Raw genomic sequence first — 19,751 nt, 5'->3', positions numbered from 1 at the left:
GCTGACATGTCCATTTAGCTCACATATCAGGAGGTTTCCTATTTTTATGACTCTTTTTTTAAAAATTGTCTCTCACCTGGAAAGCCCTTCTCCTCCTTTCAACTGAGCGAGCGGCTACCCACCTCTAGTCTCTTCCCCACCCCATGTGTTTCCCAGAAACCGCGTGTGTGATATGTGATACCCCAGTCTAGGTGGACAACTGACTCAAGCTGGGCCAATCAGATAGTTTCCGCCAGGAATTTATAATTGAGGACCCTGGTAAGAGATGTAAAACTTGGGCACTGGATAGCACCACAGTCTACTAAAGAAGTTCAAGAAGTCTGCAGGAAAAGAGACGAATGCATCAGGCATGCACGAGGCCCTGCTGGGCAGAAAGAGGCACCATCTTGGCTTAGGGCAGCTTTTCAGCTCCTGGACCCTGTCTTTCCTGAAGTTCAGCTGTATTTCTTGACCTGTGCTGTGTTCTATGATAAACCCCCCGCAACATATTTCCCTTTTCCAATACAAATGTTTCAGATAGATTTTCCTGCCTCAGGAGTTCGGAGCGCAGCAGAGGAGAGAGATGAGTAGGGAACTACTGTAGTAGAGCCTGACAAGGGTGTGGAGGAGGGGGTGTGGGGAGGGTGGAGTACAGGAGGGTTAGGGCGGGGAGCATCAGGGAAGATTGCACAGAGAAGGGCTTGGAAGGGTGGGGTGTGGGGAGGGAAGAGGAGGAGGCTTCTCAGCATAAGGAGCTTGAAATCACAGGGGCCTGAAAGTACCAGGCAGCCTCAGAGAACATTCATGGCTGTGGGGTTAGAGACATGAGTTGCAGTGGAGAATCTCAGGTGATGAGCTAGGAAGGGGGCTCCTAGGTGAGGTTCTGAAACCATGAGCTTGGATCCCATCAGGAATGTGGGAACCTCCTGGGTCTTAAAGCTGGGGTGAGGCATAAAGAGTTGTATTTTCAAGAGCTAACTCTGTGGGCAGCAAAGGCATGTGTCAAAGAGGAAAGGGAAAAGTCTGGAGGCAGAAAGAACAGTTAGGAGGCCTCTTTCAGAAAACAGCAGGTCCCCTGGAGCTGCCATCCTAACAACTGAGTACAAAGCCCTCTCCACTTACTGGCTTGGTGATCTTGGGCTGGGGCCTAACATATCACTTGACTTCTCTGAGCTATAGTGTTCTCATCTGTAAAATGGAACAATAATGGTAACCACCTTGTAGGTAGATGTGAGGCATGTGTGAAATACTTGGTGGGAAGTATATATACAGCAAGGTACTGGCACACGGCAAGGGCTCAAACAACATTAGAGACAGTGAATAAGCCTGCACTCTCTATGCACCCCACTCCCTGAGTGGTACTAGGTACAGGGAAAAGGGGCCAGGTCTGGGACATTTTTGAGTTAGTACCCATAGGACCTGGGAAGGGTCTGAAGGAACCCTTCAAGGCAGGACTGAAAGAACGTGACCCAGGGGATGTGGGGATGGGACTCTGGTCACTGCTGGGGGACACAGTACTGTGTGGAAGGGAGAGAGGATAAGGGAGAGCCATCGGGTCCAGTTAGGGTCACTTGAAGGCATCTGTGGCAGGGGTCCCCAACCCCCAGGCCACAGACCAGTGCCTGTTAGGAACCCGGCCACACAGCAGGAGGTGAGCAGCGGTGAGCGATAGAAGCTTCACCTGTATTTACAGCCGCTCCCCATGGCTCTCATTACCACCTGAGCTCCGCCTCCTGTCACATCAGCAGCCGCATTAGATGCTCATAGGAGCGCGAACCCTGCTGTGAACTGTGCATGCGAGGGATCTAGGTTGCGGGCTCCTTATGAGAATCGAATGCCTGATGATCTGAGGTGGAGCTGAGGCAATGATGCTAGCGATGGGGAGCGGCTGCAAATACAGATAATCATTAGCAGAGAGGTTTGACCGCGCAGAGACCGTAATAAATCAATTGCTTGCAGACTCATATCAAAACCCTATCAGTGAGTGGCAAGTGAAAACAAGCTCAGGGCTCCCACTGATTCTGCATTATGGTGAGTGGTATAATTATTTCATTAAATATCACAATGTAATAATAATAGAAGCACACAATAAGTGCAATGCACTTGAATCATCCCGAAACCATCTGCACCTCCCCCCGCATCCGCAGAAAAACTGTCTTCCACGAAACCAGTCCCTGGTGCCCAAAAGGTTGGGGGCCGCTGTGTGGGACTTGCAGATGGTGATGTCCACCAGGCAGATCTTAGAACATCGATATCAGATTAAAAGCAAAATAGTTGAACATCCTCACCTCAACCAATTTCTTTTTTTTGGTGATACTGTTCTTCTGGAGTTTCTCAGGCTGGGGAGCTGCTCTGCTAACGGGTGGTCTAGAACAGAGAGGGGCCAAAAGAAACACAGTGTTGAACAAAAGGCAGCAAGGTTGCTTGTCCAGCGAGGTCAGCTAAGACCAGTGCCAGGCTCTCTCCCCTCCCCCACTTGGAGGACCCCACGCCTGGGTTTGATCTGTCCTGCCCCCTCCCTCCCCCCCACCCCCCACCCCAGGAAAAGCTGTTTCTGACATTTTGGATCCTGGATACACAGGCACCGGGTTGGGCTTCCCCACACGTAAGGCATCAGAGCCAGGGTCAGTCCCTCTCTCCTGGGAGCCAGGAAGAAGGCGTGAGCCAGAGGGGCTGGTCTTAAAACTAAAGAGGAGCCTAAGTCTGGGAAGGAAGAGGCCACACTTCCTGAACCCACCGGCCATTCTTCAGACAGGGATGTACCAACACCGTTCAGAATTAGGTGGCCAGAGATCATGGCGTGTTGTGAAGTAGGACTTATAAGCCATGCCTGGGAACGGGCCCTGAAGGCCAAGTGCCCAGGTCATTCTTGCCACACAAAAGGGCACGTAGGAAGCAAAGGCATGAAAGACAGAACAAACTCCTCCACTGCCCTGTCCCTCAGGGTCATGGTCTGCATTCATCTGCTACCACCATGCCCAAGGTTACTTTTCCCTGCTTGGTTTTGGAGATCTGGGCCTCCAATTTTAATTAAGAGATTTCTTTAATGGGTAAGCCCTCAAGGACTTGTATATGAGGAGGGCGATCTTTTGGTAACAGCGACTTCCCTCAAATCAGACTTCTCTCAGAGTTTAGGGGCCCAGGGATGGACAGGTGGGACCTGCATCTGCTCCCACTGCTTGCTCAAATCCATTAGCTACGGCTCTTGGGCTATGCAAAGAGAAAGGATTACCTGGATCCCCTTGCGAGCAGCACACAAAAGCCAAGTGAGAAACTTAGTACAGGTCAGAGCCACACTAGCAAGCACCTCATTCATGCACAAGCATCGTCCAAGTGAACAGACATTCCCGTGTGGCACACACCATGCTTCCCGAGCATGCCAGCAAAGAGCTAAAACAGAAATGAAAGAGTGCACCGCTCTGCAAATTCAGAAAGCTCATACCCTGGCGTCTCTGGGCAAACTCTGCACTAAAGCGCCTACAGGATAGGGAGAAAAAAGGAAGCCTTGTCACTGCTTCCGCACCCTCTACGGACTTTGCCAGTGCGCCTGGGGCCACTGCTTATTTTAGAGTGTGCTGGGGAGAAACTTGTTGTCAGAAGAACAATCACATCCTCCTGGATGTCGTTGGGAGTTAGGCACAATGGCTGCTTTGTTTCTGACTCAAGTTCAACTAATAATTTAGCCTAATCATTCGCAGTGTTTCTTGGGAGGGCAGCTTGCCTGCTGGAAGGGCTTGCGTTTTTGTGCTGGGGAGAAACAAGGTAGCTTTATTTTCTCAGAAACTCTTCAGTCAAAACATGTTATGTAATCATAAGTGATAATTGGACCAAATGGCATCACAATCACCACCGGAGAATGGGGAGAGAGCGCGTCTCTGCAAAACGACACCCCCGGCTGATATCATCGCCGCCAAATTGAGCAAAAGCGGGAGGCCGGGGGCAGGCCAGTTTTCACAATTAGACTGTCTTCGCATTAATTATCGCTTCCCGGGACATCTGCTCTTTCTTCTGTTTTAGTGGAACTTTTAAATGAAATCCGTGGGTTTCTTCTTCCACCTAAGGTCTTCGAATGTATGACAAAAGCAAGCCAAGGTCTGAGATGGGAGCAAGGGGACGCTGGGACTAGAGCACGGTTCATAAGGCAGAATTTGAGATTACACGCAGGGCTCGTTTTCAGGGCATACACAGGTTGTATAATATGTCACATATTATACAGTGTATACAGAGTATGCATACAAGCACAACCACTGTGTATTTATATATACAGGAGATTGTGTATATATATATATACACGTAGAGGCAATCCGATGCTTTTTTTCACCTTGATTTTCAGTTAAAAACTGAAAAGTAAAGCAATCTCAGAATGTTTCTTTCTTATTTCACAAGCATGTTTACAGCTGTATTGCTTCAAAACGGAAGATGAGGGGGCAAAAGGCAGAAACCTGCATTGTGGCAAATTCAGCAGAGTATAAGTATAGACCCTTCACGGTTGTGAATTCTGCATGAACGCTTAGTTCTAGATGCTCATCGAACACCTGGGCTTTTGCAGAGTGCTGTGCATACTTACTTGACAATTCCCTGCCTCCAAAGGAAAGCAAGTTAAAACACAATACAAGCATTAAAGGCTTCTTTCCAGGCATCTATAAACAGGGTTCATAACATCAGATGTGGTAGGGACTGCCAACAATTTCAAACACAGCCAAACACTGGAGGTTTAGCATTTTTCAGTGGATCTAAATCCTTCCAGATTCAGATTCCTTTGGAAACGTGACTCTGAAAAGCTTTGCTGAGGTGGGAAAGAGTAGAGTGTGTGAGAACATTCACTCACTTTTCAGTCCAATAAACTCTTTATAGCTGGTTGTTCCCAGCTGGCACACAGGACAGGAGAGGGAGGAGGCCGTGAGTGCAACTGGGAATCAGCAGGGAGGTGCAGAGAGGTTAAGGGCTGGGAAGGCGAGCCGTGGGGGGAGGGGGGAGGAGCAGAGACACGAAGGGGCCTCATGGGGGCAAGTGGGGCTCTAAAGAGACTCTGGGAAACAAAGGAGAAAGAGTTTCCATTGGGAAAGAAATTTAAGGAGGGAACCTGGCAAGAGAGCAAGCGAAGTGGATAATCAGGAGAGAGGAGGAAGGACAGGCTTGAGCTTGGAGAGGGCGGGAGTGCAGCTATTCAAGTAAGAGAGGGTGGAGGAGAGGCCTGGGAGCTCAAGTGTGTGATGTGGTGTTAAGTCACGAGGCAGCCCTATTCCTCCCCAGTGCTGGGGGTGCAAGCTGCTGGAGACCCACCGCACTCCCCTGAGTGGAGTCACCACCCCAGGCCCCATGTTTCCTGTGGGCATGGAAGGACCGTGACGGGTCAATCCCGGCTGCAACCCCACTGCCCAGCAGCTCGGCTGCTGAAGAGAAAGCTTAGACACACTTGAAGACGTGTGAGTGTTACCCTGACACAGGCTCTCACCCCACAAAGGGCCCCAGGGGTGGCCAGCGTCCAGGTATTCACCTCCCCGCCCATCGCCCCTCCCTGGGGTGCTGGGCTGGCAAAGCAAGGGGTGGAGCAGAGTACACGATGACCTGAGATGCACAGAAGAGGGTTCAATGCCAGGGCTCTTGGGGCAGCTTCTGAAGTGACTGAGGAGGTCAAGGAAGTCAGTCACAACCCAAGACGCGCGCAACGTGAGAGCCAACTAGGGAGGAAGGCTCAGAAAGCCTGTGAGAAACAAAGTCATTCCAAGCAGCTTCTATAAAGAGAGGTGCGGGTGTGGAGGAACTCAGCTACATTTAGCCAAGAAATGCAAGTTTGGAATTGTTTTTAGTGTAGTTAGTCAGACCATGTTCAAAGTGTCCTTGGAGGAAACGTAGCTTTCTTCAGATTCCAAAATGTGCTATCAAAATGCTCTAAGAGTTTTCAAAATGTCTTGGGAAACCCAGCTATCCTTGATCCTGGTTCCAGGTGGGAACCAGTGGGTGACGTGAGCACTGTTTTAGAACTGTCCTCCAACAAGATCTATCACCCCCATGGATGGGCTGCAGGGACTCAGTGAAACCCCTGACATTCATGCCAAATTGTTTTGTACATGTACATTTTTTCTGGGGAAAGGAGGCATGTTTTAATTATATTTTCAAAGATGTCTGGAGGGAGAGAGAGACAGACAGAGAGGGGGATTGGGATCAACTAAGAACCACTGCTCCAGGAAGAGTCCAGGTTTAAGAAAAGTCTCCAAAGCCATGGGAGCTCTCTATTATCAAAACAAAAGGAACCGGATTCTGTTCAATGTATTCCCATGTTTTCTAGAACCATCTGTAGAGCTGCTCAGCGAAGAACTGGAGTTGAAAGAAGGGTGTCAGGCAGGGGAACTATGTGCTACCCTAAGAGAACCCTTGTATCTTGAAAATGCTCTTGACTGAAGCCTATAATACAGCCCTTTTTAACAAAATAGAGGTATAGTCCCAGACTTGGCCATTTTAGGTGAACATCAAATTATTTGGGTGAAAAATTGAGGGCATAAAGGACGGCGTAGAGGAAGTACAAGTAAAGGCGAAGACTACTGAAGAGGCCAGTGTCATAATCCAAGAGAGGGATGATGTATATCTGGACTAAAGCAGTGGTTGTGGAGAAGGAAACAAGTGAACATTTAAGGAAATATTGGTGAAGTATACCGCAAAGACTTTATAATTGATTAGCTCTAGGGGATGAAGGAGGAAGAGCAATTCAAGTGGAACACCAGTTTTCTGCTTGGGCCTCTAGGTGGATGGTGGCACTGCTGACTGAGACAGGAGAAGAGTTTTGAGGGAAGATGATGAGTGCCATTTTGGCATGTCAAACTTTGGACATCTGTGGGTTGGCTATACCAGCTGGAGGTTAAACTGAGAGGTGGGACTCAGACATATGACTTTGGGAATCATCAGCCAGTAGGTGGAATATATGAATCAGGGAGAGAGTGTAAGGTGAAAAAAGAGAATGGCCAAAAGTGAAATCCTAAGGACCAACAGCATGTGAGGGGCTGGAAGAGGAAGCCGAGATGGGGCGCTGGGAAGCAATGGTTGGAGAGGTTGGAGGAGGGCCAGAAGAGATTGTTTCCAAAAGGTAAGTGACAGAAGAATATCTAAAACCGCACTGTCCAATATGGTAGCACTGGCCACATGCAGCTCTTGAGCACTTGAACTGTGGCTTGTCCACATTAAGATGTGTTATAACTGCAAAACACACACCAGGTTTCGAAGACCTAGCAAAAATAATTCAAAAAAGAATATAAAATATGAATTATTTTTATATCGATTACACATCAAAATGACATTTTTATATTTTGGGTTAAATAAAATACATTATTAAAATTAGTTTCACCGTCTCTTTTAATTTTTGCAATGTGGCTACTAGAAAAATCATATACATGGCTTGCATTATATTTCTGTTGAACAATGCTACTCTAGAAGAAACAAGTTGGCCCTTTAAACAAGACAAAGAGGAGAATGGATTGGATTTGGGAATTAGAGAGTCACCATGACAGATGGAATGGCTGGAGAGTGAAGGAGAGACTTGGTAAGGTCTTGGTGAGAAGGAGAAAAGGGAGGGAACGTGAGGGTGGGAATATGTGTATAAGTGTAAAAGCTCAGCCAAAGGTCTTGTTTTCCTCCTGAAGAGAGTTAGGTGGGGATGGGAAAGACTGGAATGTGTTTCTTGGCTGAGGACACGGATCCAGTTTTGGGCAAGTGGCAGAGGAGACATAGGAAAGAGGAGAGATGATGAGGGAGCTCGGATGGATGGGAGGCTGGGGTCCAAGCACCAGCTTGAAGGAGGGACCAGCCTTGAAGAGGAGGAGGGTCTCACTTCCTCTGAGAGGAGAAGGAAGGAGGTGAATAGTTTTTGTGGGGTGGCGAATAGAAAGGACTCTGGTAAGGGCAATCGGTACCAATGTGATTTTCTAGTCAGAAGAGTGGAGGCGTGGGGTTGTAGGAGAAATATAGGAATGGAGGGTGGAGAGGACTGGAAGAGCGGCATTTAAGGAGGCAAAAAGTGAGGCCAGGAGGGAGCTGATGAAAAAAATGGAGGTGTCTAGACACTGGATGTCTTGATGAGGATGAAGATCAGGTGTTCTGGGAACGAGAAATCTAGAGGAGAGAAGGGTAAGTCATGGAGACAGGAGCTACGGGTGATGACTTAAGCCACAGCACAGTAGGAGCTGGGGTCGGCCAGTTGACCACTAGCCAGAGACAGGAAGTTGATAAACGACAGGAAGTGGGAGGGGGAGAAGATGGCAGAGCATGATGTGAACTTCAAAGGAGTGAAGTTCCTTTGAAGAGAGCACACCGATATGCTTCACACACACCTGCAAGAAAGCCCGAGCCTCCACACCTTACACCCAGTGACATCCTTTCAAGGGGCACAAATCGTGCACCCTAATGACTGCTTCTGCAAATACCTTCTCAGTTATCACATCAGGACCACACAATGGTAAAAAGCAGGAGGGTAAACAACCCTAGTATCACCCATTCCCTCCAAATGGAGGTCTGAGAGATGTTCAGAGACTTGATTAAAATTAGAGGACCCAACGCCGCCAGTGTCTTCTGAGAGAGAGAGAGAGAGAGAAACTCCCTCTTGGTAGAAAAGCGCTTACCCATTTGTGATATGTTCTTTAGCTCCATGTGCAAGTGGGTTTGAGTCAACTGATTCCACTGTAGGAGTATAATTTCCTAGGTGTGTTAATCTATTAAAAAGTCATTTTTTAGCACTTCATAGCACCTCTGCATTTTTATGCCCTGGAACATTCTTTGTGATAAAAAAATGAGCAAATTGTTTTCTAATGAATGGCAGGCTAAGTTCCTAAAATTATCAATTACATAGAAGTCATTACTTCGCTTCAAACAACACAGAAAATCAAGGGGTGTGCAAAGGGAAAATCATTTATGAAGGTAGCATTAAATTCCCTTAAATCACTAACCATTCATCTTTCAGAAGAGTTACATGGCAAACAACAGGCCTTTGAAATGATTAATTTCAGCATATCGGGGTTTAATAGATATTGTAACTTCAGTTCCTTCCACCTTGTCAGAGAACAAGAAACTTGCCACCTTCTACCTGCTCAAGGCAGCTCTGAGTGTAGAACTCACAGAATTAAGGGATTCAGTGAAGAAGAATGATTTAGCCTGGAGAGAAATGCTCTGGAGTAGCAGAGCATTGTCCCGTTTGCCCTCCACGTGCTCAATCACCCTCCCAGAGTGAGATCTGAGCTTAGCTCTCATGCAACATATATGCAACTGCAGGGCTCTGTACCAAATCTTAGGCTCTTTATGGTCCCTCCACCGTGGGATGGAGTGGTTTTAACAGATCTCAGTATGGTAAATTCAGCAGCACCTGCTAGCATGACTGTCAATTCTTAGAAACTCTTACACTACAAGCTCACAAAGCATCTACTGATCAGTGATGACAAAGGGCTTCTGTCAGGCCAGGGAAGCTGAGGAAAGTGCCAGGAGAGCTGGGCTGTTTATTCGTTGATGTCACCATGGATGGGAGCATTGTCCCGCTACATCATGCTCATCAAACCTCAGGCAAACTTGAAATGTGGATTTACTGATTAAAATAAGGCATTTTTCTAAAATTGGGGGCAGGTTCTCTCAGCAGACTTCTGTCCTCAAACATAGCACAAAAGGTAAAAAGAGAAACTGGGATTACCTATAGATGGTGGTTTGTTGCAATTCAGGGAACTCTATCTCAACCTTTCCCATATTTTTACACTTTGCCACTTGGGAGCATGTTCTTTGTTTCATTGTAAATCTGCTGACTAAGAAGCTTTGTCTGTAAAAAGAACTTTTCAGTTCTTTTTGCCTTGGGTTATTGTAATAGATTTAAACCAAATAAACATTTAATTCCTAATGGATGGAGGGTATGAAGATAAAAAATCATTTAACCAAGAGCAGTTCCATGGCAAGATGGGGCATCATTCAGTTCTACATGGGTCACACCTTTCACCACAAAAGTAAGACCACCCGTCGGTGCTAACAAAACAAAGGTAAAAGTGGTTTGCTGACAAAAAACAGATTTTTAGACCATTTTGAGGACAGATTCATTTACTTAAATATGCAGAGAAGCAGGCTAAGTAAATGCGTCCATTCATCTACTCACTGAAGAAATATCTGTTCACTACGTACAAGGCACTGTGTGAGGCACATGGTGGTGACCATGATAGGCACAGGACTGACCCTTGATAAACTGAGAGTCGCATAGACAAAGTTTATAATTCAGTGGAACTTTAGCTTTATACCACGGACCCATGTATTAAGGAACTAAGGATTCAAGGCAGCTATTAATTTGGGGCTGAAACAAAAAACACAAATCTAAAGCAAACCAATCCCCTTAAACGTGATGTACAGTTTTCTTCATAGGATTTTCTTTTTGTTTAAGTTCACAAATCTGTACAAATTGATTTGGAAAGGATATGAGATAATAGAAGTAGATAAGCTTTAGAGCCTTCCCCACTCAGCCATAAGCATGGTTTAAGAAAAAGTTTGGAAATCCCTAGTGCTAGACCACTCTGTTTTGAGGTCATTTGGTGCTAGGGCCTGTCAATTCAGAGATGAGGGGGCCACCATTTATAGAAGGCTCAGAATCTGCTTCTAATCTTTGTTTGTAAAAGCGTCTTGGTTTCCTAAGGAACATATGGCCTAGATTGAGAGTAAATATGTACCAGAGGGACTGAAAGATTAATGTAAGAGTATTCACAGATTCCTTCTTTATAAGCTCCTGCTAAGAATAGTTCTGGCACTGCCACCTCAGTGTTTCCTCACACTGGCTAGCTGAAATGGATGAAGGGTGAGGTTGCCTTGTGGGGGAAGGCAGTCTGTGGAGTGGAAAACATTCTTTTCCCATCCCCTCACCATGGAGGATTAGGAGAAGGATTCCACTCAGGACACAACCACCCCCACCTTCAATACATGTCTGGGGGTGCTCAAACCACCCTCCCCAGAGTGAGGCACTAGAGGGAGGGGGAGGACAAAGATCACCCTTCAGGATCCTGATCTGCCTGCAAATCCACAAGTAGGGGTTACTGAAAGATAATGAGATGCTGACAGCCAAATGGGTGTATATTGCAAGGGGCCCCTGGTGCCTGGGGATGAGTCCCTGTCCATGGGAACTGTTGCAGGCACTGCTCATTCAACCATATGAAAGGAAACTTGTGGAATATATCACTGAGCAGAGAAGTTGCCTGATCCCCTAGATTCCCTCCTAAACACTCACTGTCATATTCTGCCTGCCAAAGGAGACAATGACCCTCAATGCCACAGAGATGTAGCTTAGGAGTAAGGGTCTCTCCACTTAAGGCTGGTGTTTGAAATTGCCTAAAGGCAGAATCCTTTAACCTGAGAGCTGGAAGGGGCCAGGGGTGTCCACTACTTAGAGAGAGAAATTTCCAAACTGCATTATGAATGTAAAGACAAGATGCTGACAAGATCTTAGACTTTGATATCTAATCCATGGGTGTCAGTTGGAAATCAACTGGAAATCAACCTAAATCTTGTTGTTAAGGAGTTTATTCATTCATTCAACAAATATTTATGGAGTGCTGGCACTGTTATCAAATTTGGAGATAAAGTAGTATATCAGAAATTTTGCTTTCACAGAGTTGACATCCTAGTTTGAGGAGAGGGGTTAAGAAGAATCTCCTAATCTGGTAAACAACAAAGGCCTGTGATTGTTCAACTCTTAAGGCAATCCTCAGACCTCCAACCAACAGGAGTAGGATTAAAAAAGAAGTGGCATTGATCCCACTTCTGACACCAATCCCACATCCCACTTGTTTTTTTTTTTTTTTGGCTGTCACCCATGGCATGCAGAACTTCCCTGATCCCTCGTTTAGGGATCAAACAGCGACCAGTGCAGTGGAAGCTGAGTCTTAACCACCAGACCACCAGGGGAGTCCACCAATCCCACATCTGATTGCCTGAAGCCCTTGCCAGAATGCAGTCAGCCACTTTCCAGGTAAACACTGGATATCTATTGAGGTTTTAGATGTAAGAGAAAAACCAAGGGCAGCTAAATTTTGCTTTGACTCTCACTGAGCCAACTCTTTTTGTAAAAGTCAGAGATTCCAGAACAAAAAAACAAGGGAAATGGAAAGATGTGAAAGGTTTCAAATGTTGGGGAGGTAATGGTAGTAATAATAAAGTTGATATAAAACTGTCATTAACTAACTTTTGCTTTAAAAAATGGCCAAGATGGAGACTGATTTCAAATTAAAATTTTTAAATGTGAGGATTTCTACTTTAAAATATGTGTACTATCCCACTGAAGAAAAGCCCAGAATTAGACGGCTTCGCTGGTAAATTCTACCAAACATTAAAGAGGAATTAACACCAATCCTTCTCAAACTTTTCCAAAAAACTGAAGAGGAGGGAACACTCCCAAACTCATTTTACGAGACCAGCATTATCCTGATACCAAAAACAGAAAAGGACATTACTAGAAAAGTATAAGCCAATATCTCTGATGGATACAGATGTAAAAGTTCTCAGTCACATACTAGCAAACCGAATTCAGCAGCACATTAAAAGAATCATTCACCATGATCACGTGGGATTTATCCTGGGGATGCAAGGATGGTTCAACATATGCAAATCAATCAGTGTGATACATCATATTCACAGAATGAAAGAAAAGAAATATATGATAATCTCAACAGACGTGGAAAAAGCATTTTACAAAATTCAACATCCATTCATGATAAAAACTATTAACAAATTAGGAATAGAAAGAACATAGCTCAACAAAATAAAGGCCATATAAGACAGGCCCATAGCTAATGTCATACTTAATGGTGAAAGGTTAAAAGCTTTTCCTCTAACATCAGGAACAAGACAAATGTGCCACACTATTCAACATAGTACTGGAAGTCCTAGCTAGAGTAATCAGGTAAGAAAAAGAAATAAAAGTATCAGAATTGGAAAGGAAGAATAAAATTGTCTCTATATTCAGATGACATGATTTTACATACAGAAAATCCTAAAGACAACCATAAACCTGTTAAATCTAATCAATGATTTCAGTAAAGTTATATGATACAAATTAACACAGAAAAATCAGTAGTGTTTCTATAAACTAACAACAAACTTTCAGAAAAAGGAATAAAGAAATCAACCACATTTACAAGAGCATCAAGAACAAAATACTCAGGAATAAATTTAACTATGGAGGTGAAAGATCTCTACTCTGAAAACTACAAGACATTGATAAAAGAAATTGAGGAAGAGGCAAATAAATGGAAAGGTATCTCATGTTCATGCATTAGAAGAGTACTGTTAAATTGTCAATACTACAAAAGCCATCTATAGATTAAATGCAATCCCTATCAAGATTCCAACGGTGGGACTTCCCTTGTGGTGCAGTGGTTAAGAATCTGCCTGTGAATGCAGGGGACACGGGTTTGAGCCCTGGTCCAGGAAGATCCCACATGCTGCAGAGTAACTAAGCCCCTATGCCACAACTACTGAGCCTGCACGCTACAGCCCATGAGCCACAACTATTGAGCCCATGTGCCGCAACTACTGAAGCCTGTGTGCCTAGAGCCTGTGCTCCACAACAAGAGAAGCCACCGCAATGAGAAGTCCATGCACCGCGATGAAGAAAAGCTCCTGCTCACTGCAACTAGAGAAAGCCCACATGCAGCAACGAAGCCCCAACACAGCCAACAATAAATAAATAAAAACATATTAAAAAAAAAGATTCCAATGGCATTTTTTTTTACAGAAGTAGAACAAACACTCCTAAAATTTATCCAGAACCACAAAAGACCCTGAATAGTCAAAGAAATCCTCAGAAAGAAGAACAAAGTAGGAGGCATCACACTTCCTGACTTCAAGCTATACTATAAAGCTATAGTCATCAAAACAGTATAGTATCAATATAAAAGCAGACAAATAGACCAATGGAACAGAATCAAGAGACCAGATATAAACCCAAGCATATACAATAAACTCACATTTGACAAGGGAGCCAAGAATACTCAACAGAGAAAAGACAGTGTCTTCAATAAATGGTTCTGGGATAACTGGATAGTCACATGTCAAAGAATGAAACCAGACCCATAACTTACACCACTCACAAAAATTAACTCCAAATGGATTAAAGACATTTAAATGTAAGACCTGAAACCATGAAACTCTTAGAAGAAAACATAAGAACAAAGCTCTTTGATATAAGTCTTGGTAATGATTTTTTGGATATAACACCTAAAGGGCAAGAAACAAAATAAAAAATAAACAAGCAGACTACACTAAACTAAAAAGCTTCTGCACAGTAAAGGAAATCATCAACAAAGTGAAGAGACAATCTATGGAATGGGAAAAATATTTGCAAACCATATATTGACAAGGGGTTAATATCCAAAATATATTTAAAAACTCATACAACTCAATAACAAAAAACCAAATAACCCCATTAAAAAATGGGCAAAGGACCTGAATAGACATTTCTCCAAAGAAGATATATGAAAGGCCAACAGGTACATGAAAATATGCTCAACATCACTAGTCATTAGGGAAATACAAATTAAAACCATAATGAGGTATCAATTCATTCCTGTTAGAATGCCCATCATCAAAAAGACAAGACAGAACAAATGCTGGCATGGATGTGAAGAAAAGGGATCCCTTGTGCACTGTTGGTGGGAATGTAAATTGGTGCAGCCGCTATGGAAAAAAGTATGGAGGAGCCTCAAAAAATTAAAAATAGAACTACCATATGATCCAGCAATTACACTTCTGGACTATATCCAAAGGAAATGAAAAACATTAATTCGAAAATATATCTGTACCCCTATATGCACAGCAGCATTATTTACAATAGCCAAGACATGGAAACAACGTAAGTGCCCATCAATGAATGAAATGGACAAAGAAGTTGTGGTATACACACACACACACAATTACTAGAGTTACCCATAATTTACAAGTAAACTACATCAAACCGGTGCTAAGACAACACAATTTAAATGTTAAAAGCTAACTTTTCTAACTCAGAATTTTTTTTTAAGAGAGAGGTGACCTTGCCAGTCTGAGATAAACAGTAGAGGCTAGCAGGAAGCCCAAAGCCTTTCTGAGGGAAGAAATAAATATGCTTTAGCTTGTTTTTTTTTTTTTTTTTTTTTTTTTTTTTTTTGCGGTACGCGGGCCTCTCACTGTTGTGGCCTCTCCCGTTGCGGAGCACAGGCTCCGGATGCACAGGCTCAGCGGCCATGGCTCACGGGCCCAGCCGCTCCGCAGCTACCTTCTCCACGTCTGGCAAGAGCTTCCTGCACTTGCCCCTTCTGTCTCTGGGATGGTAATGACTTACTATCCCCAAGGTGCTACCCCATCCCTATTGTTTCTTTTCTTTTTTTTTTTTTAATTTATCTTATTATTTTATCTTTTGGCTGTGTTGGGTCTTCATTGCTGCGTGTGGGCTTTCTCTAGATGCGGTGAGCAGGGGCTACTCTTTGTTGCGGTACAAGGGCTCCTCATTGCAGTGGCTTCTCTTGTTGCAGAGCACGGGCTCTAGGCACACAGGCTTCAGGAGCTGTGGCACGTGGGCTCAGCAGTTGTGGTGCACGGGCTTAGTTGCTCCGCAGCATGTGGGATCTTCCCGGACCAGGGCTCGAACCCGTGTCCCCTGCATTGGCAGGCGGATTCTTAACAGCTGTGCCACCAGGGAAGCCCCCCTATTGTTTCTTTTAATCCTGCCCACACCTTTGCTAACAGTCCCTTCATTAAGCTCTCCCCAAATTACTTCCTTTTCAGAGTATCTTTCTTTCTTGCTGGGGTCACAACTGACACAGAGTTTAGGCCAAGTGTGAAAGACTTAGGTTATTCCTTTCACTGTCTACCACTTTTATGAAATTCTATCTAAGATATTAGTTGTCTTATATTTATATATTCTTTGAAGCCAACTCTAGGGGAGCCTGAGCCAAGAATCGAAACCAGAAAAGAAAGATTTCTGAAGTTTTAGATAAGAGTATCCAATGCAGTCTTTAGAAATACAATATATAACATGGTGCAAAGACAGGAAAAAGCTCCTATTCAAACAAAGCCAAAAAAAAGTTACATTTAAAAATATCCATATAACCTTATGACTTTTTGAGCCTACTTTTTTCTATTTCAGGTCTACAATAATTTAAGCAATCTCTAGTAGTTATGGGGAACAAACTAATGCGCACTCAATAGAGACCAGATTCTCTGCTTGGGACAGGAAAACCAAAGATGAGCGTGCATTCTGAGCACTAGACGAGGTTCTGGAAGCATGGATTCCTGACGATGGAAAAGACTTCCTGACCTTCCTCAGCCACATAAATGCCACAGATGGCTGCTGAGCGCCAGGATGACCCAACAGTTCACGCAAGGCTAGGTGCTAGCTGGACAGGTGTGGCTGGTTCAAGGAAGCAAGACAGTCTGGCGTGCTAAAGAAAAGACCAGCATGCTCGGTAAGCACCTGGAAGGGACTGCATATTGGTAGGTGTAGCCTAGTATTCTTTTGAGAGCAATTACACATTTCTCTCAGCTTTCCCACCTGTTGAAAGACTGAAACTGAAGATCGTATGGCTTCTGAAGAATAAGAACTCACAGTGTGTTCGAATTATACAAAAAAGCGTAATCAAAAGCCTTCCAGCTACTTAAAAATCAAACGAGTCTAATTAGAAACAATCTATGACTATCATAAATTTTAGGAAGTAGGGATTCAGTTGCTTAAAAACTGATTGATACATAATGTGCAGCTGCCTTCAAGGCACTGTTCTCAGTATGACAGATGCCACACTCATCTCACAGGTTCTAAGGTGGAAAGGGATTTAAACCAGAAGTAGAACTGCCTGAAACATTGGTAGGAGGCAAGATAAGTCCCTGCACTGAGTGGGTGTTCCAAGCTCACATCTCCTGGGGTCCTCAAGTATTTGTCTCCCGTTAGTCTTATTGGTGCATGCCTCGGCACAGGTACATAGAACAGGCACCCAGGTATCTGCAGGTATACACAGAAGGGAACAATGAAGGGAAGGTCAAGGACAGTTCCTGGTCAGTAGGGCTTGAAGTAGTCAAAGGGAGCAGTGTCAAGGTTGACAGTCCCGAATATTCCCAGGGAGAACCTGGGTGTTTGATGCCTGGCCCCCTGCACCTGACGTCTGAGATGCTGCCTCTCTCTCACGCCTGGCATGCTGGAGCCTGTGGAGCCCATTTTGCGCTCCAGGTGGAGGACTCAGGGAAGCTGTCTGCCTGACTTATTGTTTGGAGTCCCCCCTACCCCAAGGGCTTGGCCCTGCCCCACGTTCCCTCTCTCATCCTGCTTTCTCACAAATTCTCTGAATGTCTGCCTCGCCTGGCACCCCTTTCTTTTGCAGGTTGGAAGCTGCCTACAGTCCTATCTCTGAGGTTCAAGCTTCCCTAAAATTACTGACAAGGATTGGAGGAGACTGCTTGTTCTCAGTTCTGATTAGGAACTGACTCATGACCATGGAGGCTGCTAACTCGGACACCACTTACTACTCCTTCTCCCTTCGCCCATTCCTGGTGTGGTCCTGCTTAGTTCCCAGCATGCTGTGCAGCTGGCATCCTGCTCTATGGTTACAGCCCCCTCTGGGAACTGATGCTGTCAAGGCTTCTTAAAGTTATCGAAGACATTGCTATGTATAGAAAAGGCTTGACTATTCCTTTGGACGCTGGATTTATATCTTCTTCACTGCATGTTTTACTCACACACCCTGGTGTGAATTATTTTTTTAAATGCCAGTAAAGTGGTGAAATGCCTACCCCTGTATCTCATAACACTATGAAGCATTTTTTCTTTCATATTAAAAAAAAGTCAATCCTGTGTATGCTAATCTATGATGACCTTGTGTGATGAAGAAAATGAGGGAGCTTCAAAATTCTGGATTTTAGGACTGAAAATTCTTAGGGTCCTCTCTATCTTCACGTTTCTTACCTCTTCCTAAATTGGGCAGGTATGAGATTTTTACAGACCTGCCCAAAGAGACACCAAGACCAAGAGAGGTTCAGGTGAACCTTATTTTAGGTTAGAAACTAGCTGTAGTGTTTGGATTTAGGAATGTGATTAGATTTCTATATCTTAGCGGCCAGTCTAAATCTCCGCATGAAGAATCACTGAGTTGTAGCAAGCAGCCAGAAACAACCTTGGAATAATAGCCAAGTCAACTCATTTCATAATGTTATGTGAAACTGGAAAGGTTGGGTATTTTTTTTTCAAAAGAATGTGTAATTTAGTTCAAATGTTTATTTTAGAGTGGATTATTTAAGTGGGAAGCTTATTCATGTACTTATGTGCATATGATTTTTAAAAAGTTTTCTTTCTTTATTTTTAGAATTAGTTCCTTTAAAAATATTTCCTCTTTGTGGCCACTAAATAACCATGTTGCAAGCAAAATAAACTGTAACTTACAGACTACTGCAGAAAAATCTTTTTTTTTTTATTATTAAAAGAGAACTCTGAACCCTCATAGTAACATTTAACAAAGATGCTAGGGAAGAATTAGGGTTTTTTTGTTTTTTTTTGCATCAATTCAATCCTCTTGCCTGTAGCACACCCACCATTTATCAGGCTTATTTTAACATCTGGCACTAAACTGAAGCAGGAGGAGAAATGACATTTTATTTCTTTGTATTTAAATTTCCACCTAATAGTAAAAGGTGATAGATTCGATTTAGTAAATACTTATTAGGCAGAAAGCCATGCTGAATGCAAAAAACAACTTGAACCACATTAATTATACATCATGGGACCAGGGTACATGTGAACACTGAACCCATGTCAGTGGAAAGAGCCCACAGAGAATTCTTCAACATCTTTGAGATCCATGAAATTCTCTTTGGATGTTAGAGTTTTTATTCAATATTTATCCTCCTTAGTATGAATATGGTAAATCAAGTAATTGTAGTAATTATGAGTTTTTGTTTGTTTTTTAGAAATGCTAAAGTGTTTTATCAATACTTACAGTAGCACATCAGAAAGCACACCAAAATAATACCAGAAACCCTTTCTACACAGAGGATCCACAGCAACAAAATCAAATTGGTTAGGCCTGGAATGGTCAAACACGCCTGAACACATCTAGGCAGGTGAAGACACATAAGAGAAGGCACACCAAGTGATACGGTGTAATGCACAGACTCTGGGCAGAATGGAGGATTATTTTTCACAATCCACAGATATTCCTCCTAGACCTTAGAAGTCTGCCTTCCCCCCACCTCCCCAGTCAGCATGCTCTCCCATCAGCCATCACATTCAGGACAGGTTTGGGCTGCCCTGACATCCTCTCTAGGCAAAGGGAAGCCTGGCCTAACCAAATCTCATGTCTAATCAAGTCATTTTCCATAAACAACTTCTGCAAAGTGTAACCCACCCTCTCCTCACATTAAAGGCTGTGGGCAGTTTCCCTCAGCTTAAGCCTGTGTGCAGGTTAAGACTCTGTGCATATACATAGATAAAGACTAGCTTAAGTAGCAGCTTTGAGTGCAAAGAAGATGCACTCTGCTTTCAACGAGTTTCTTGTCAAGAGTAATAAATGCAAGCAAACCTGGCAACACCGTACCTTTCTTCCACTGAAACTTCTTTCATCTGCTGGTGTGGTTTGGTGCCTTCCATCTCCCTGATGCTCACAGCACAGATCTTGGTGGTGTAATCGACGGCCTTTTCTCTAGCAACGTCACTGTCATAGCCTCAAACAGAAAGACACGGGAAGGGAGCAGAGTTGGTTTGCGGTGGTGCGGGAGCAGGTGTGGAGGAAGGCGTGGCTGGCGCCAGCCACTGGGCT

At 44.1% G+C, this 19,751-nt stretch overlaps 1 protein-coding gene across 1 annotated transcript in view; it reads right to left on the bottom strand.

The window, feature by feature from the left end:
• Positions 1 to 19,751, bottom strand: part of EML6 (EMAP like 6) — a 355,810-nt gene that overhangs the window by 62,427 nt on the left and 273,632 nt on the right. Inside the window, exons 27-29 of the mRNA XM_032652246.1 lie at positions 19,515 to 19,656; positions 3,212 to 3,220; positions 2,268 to 2,346 (exon numbers count right to left, since the gene is read on the bottom strand). Coding sequence (XP_032508137.1) covers positions 2,268 to 2,346; positions 3,212 to 3,220; positions 19,515 to 19,656 — 230 coding nt within the window. The remainder of the gene's footprint in view (positions 1 to 2,267; positions 2,347 to 3,211; positions 3,221 to 19,514; positions 19,657 to 19,751) is intronic.

This window comes from Phocoena sinus, chromosome 13, assembly GCF_008692025.1.
Source record: "Phocoena sinus isolate mPhoSin1 chromosome 13, mPhoSin1.pri, whole genome shotgun sequence".
NCBI lineage: Eukaryota > Metazoa > Chordata > Mammalia > Artiodactyla > Phocoenidae > Phocoena > Phocoena sinus.
This window is presented reverse-complemented; position numbering and strand designations above follow the sequence as displayed.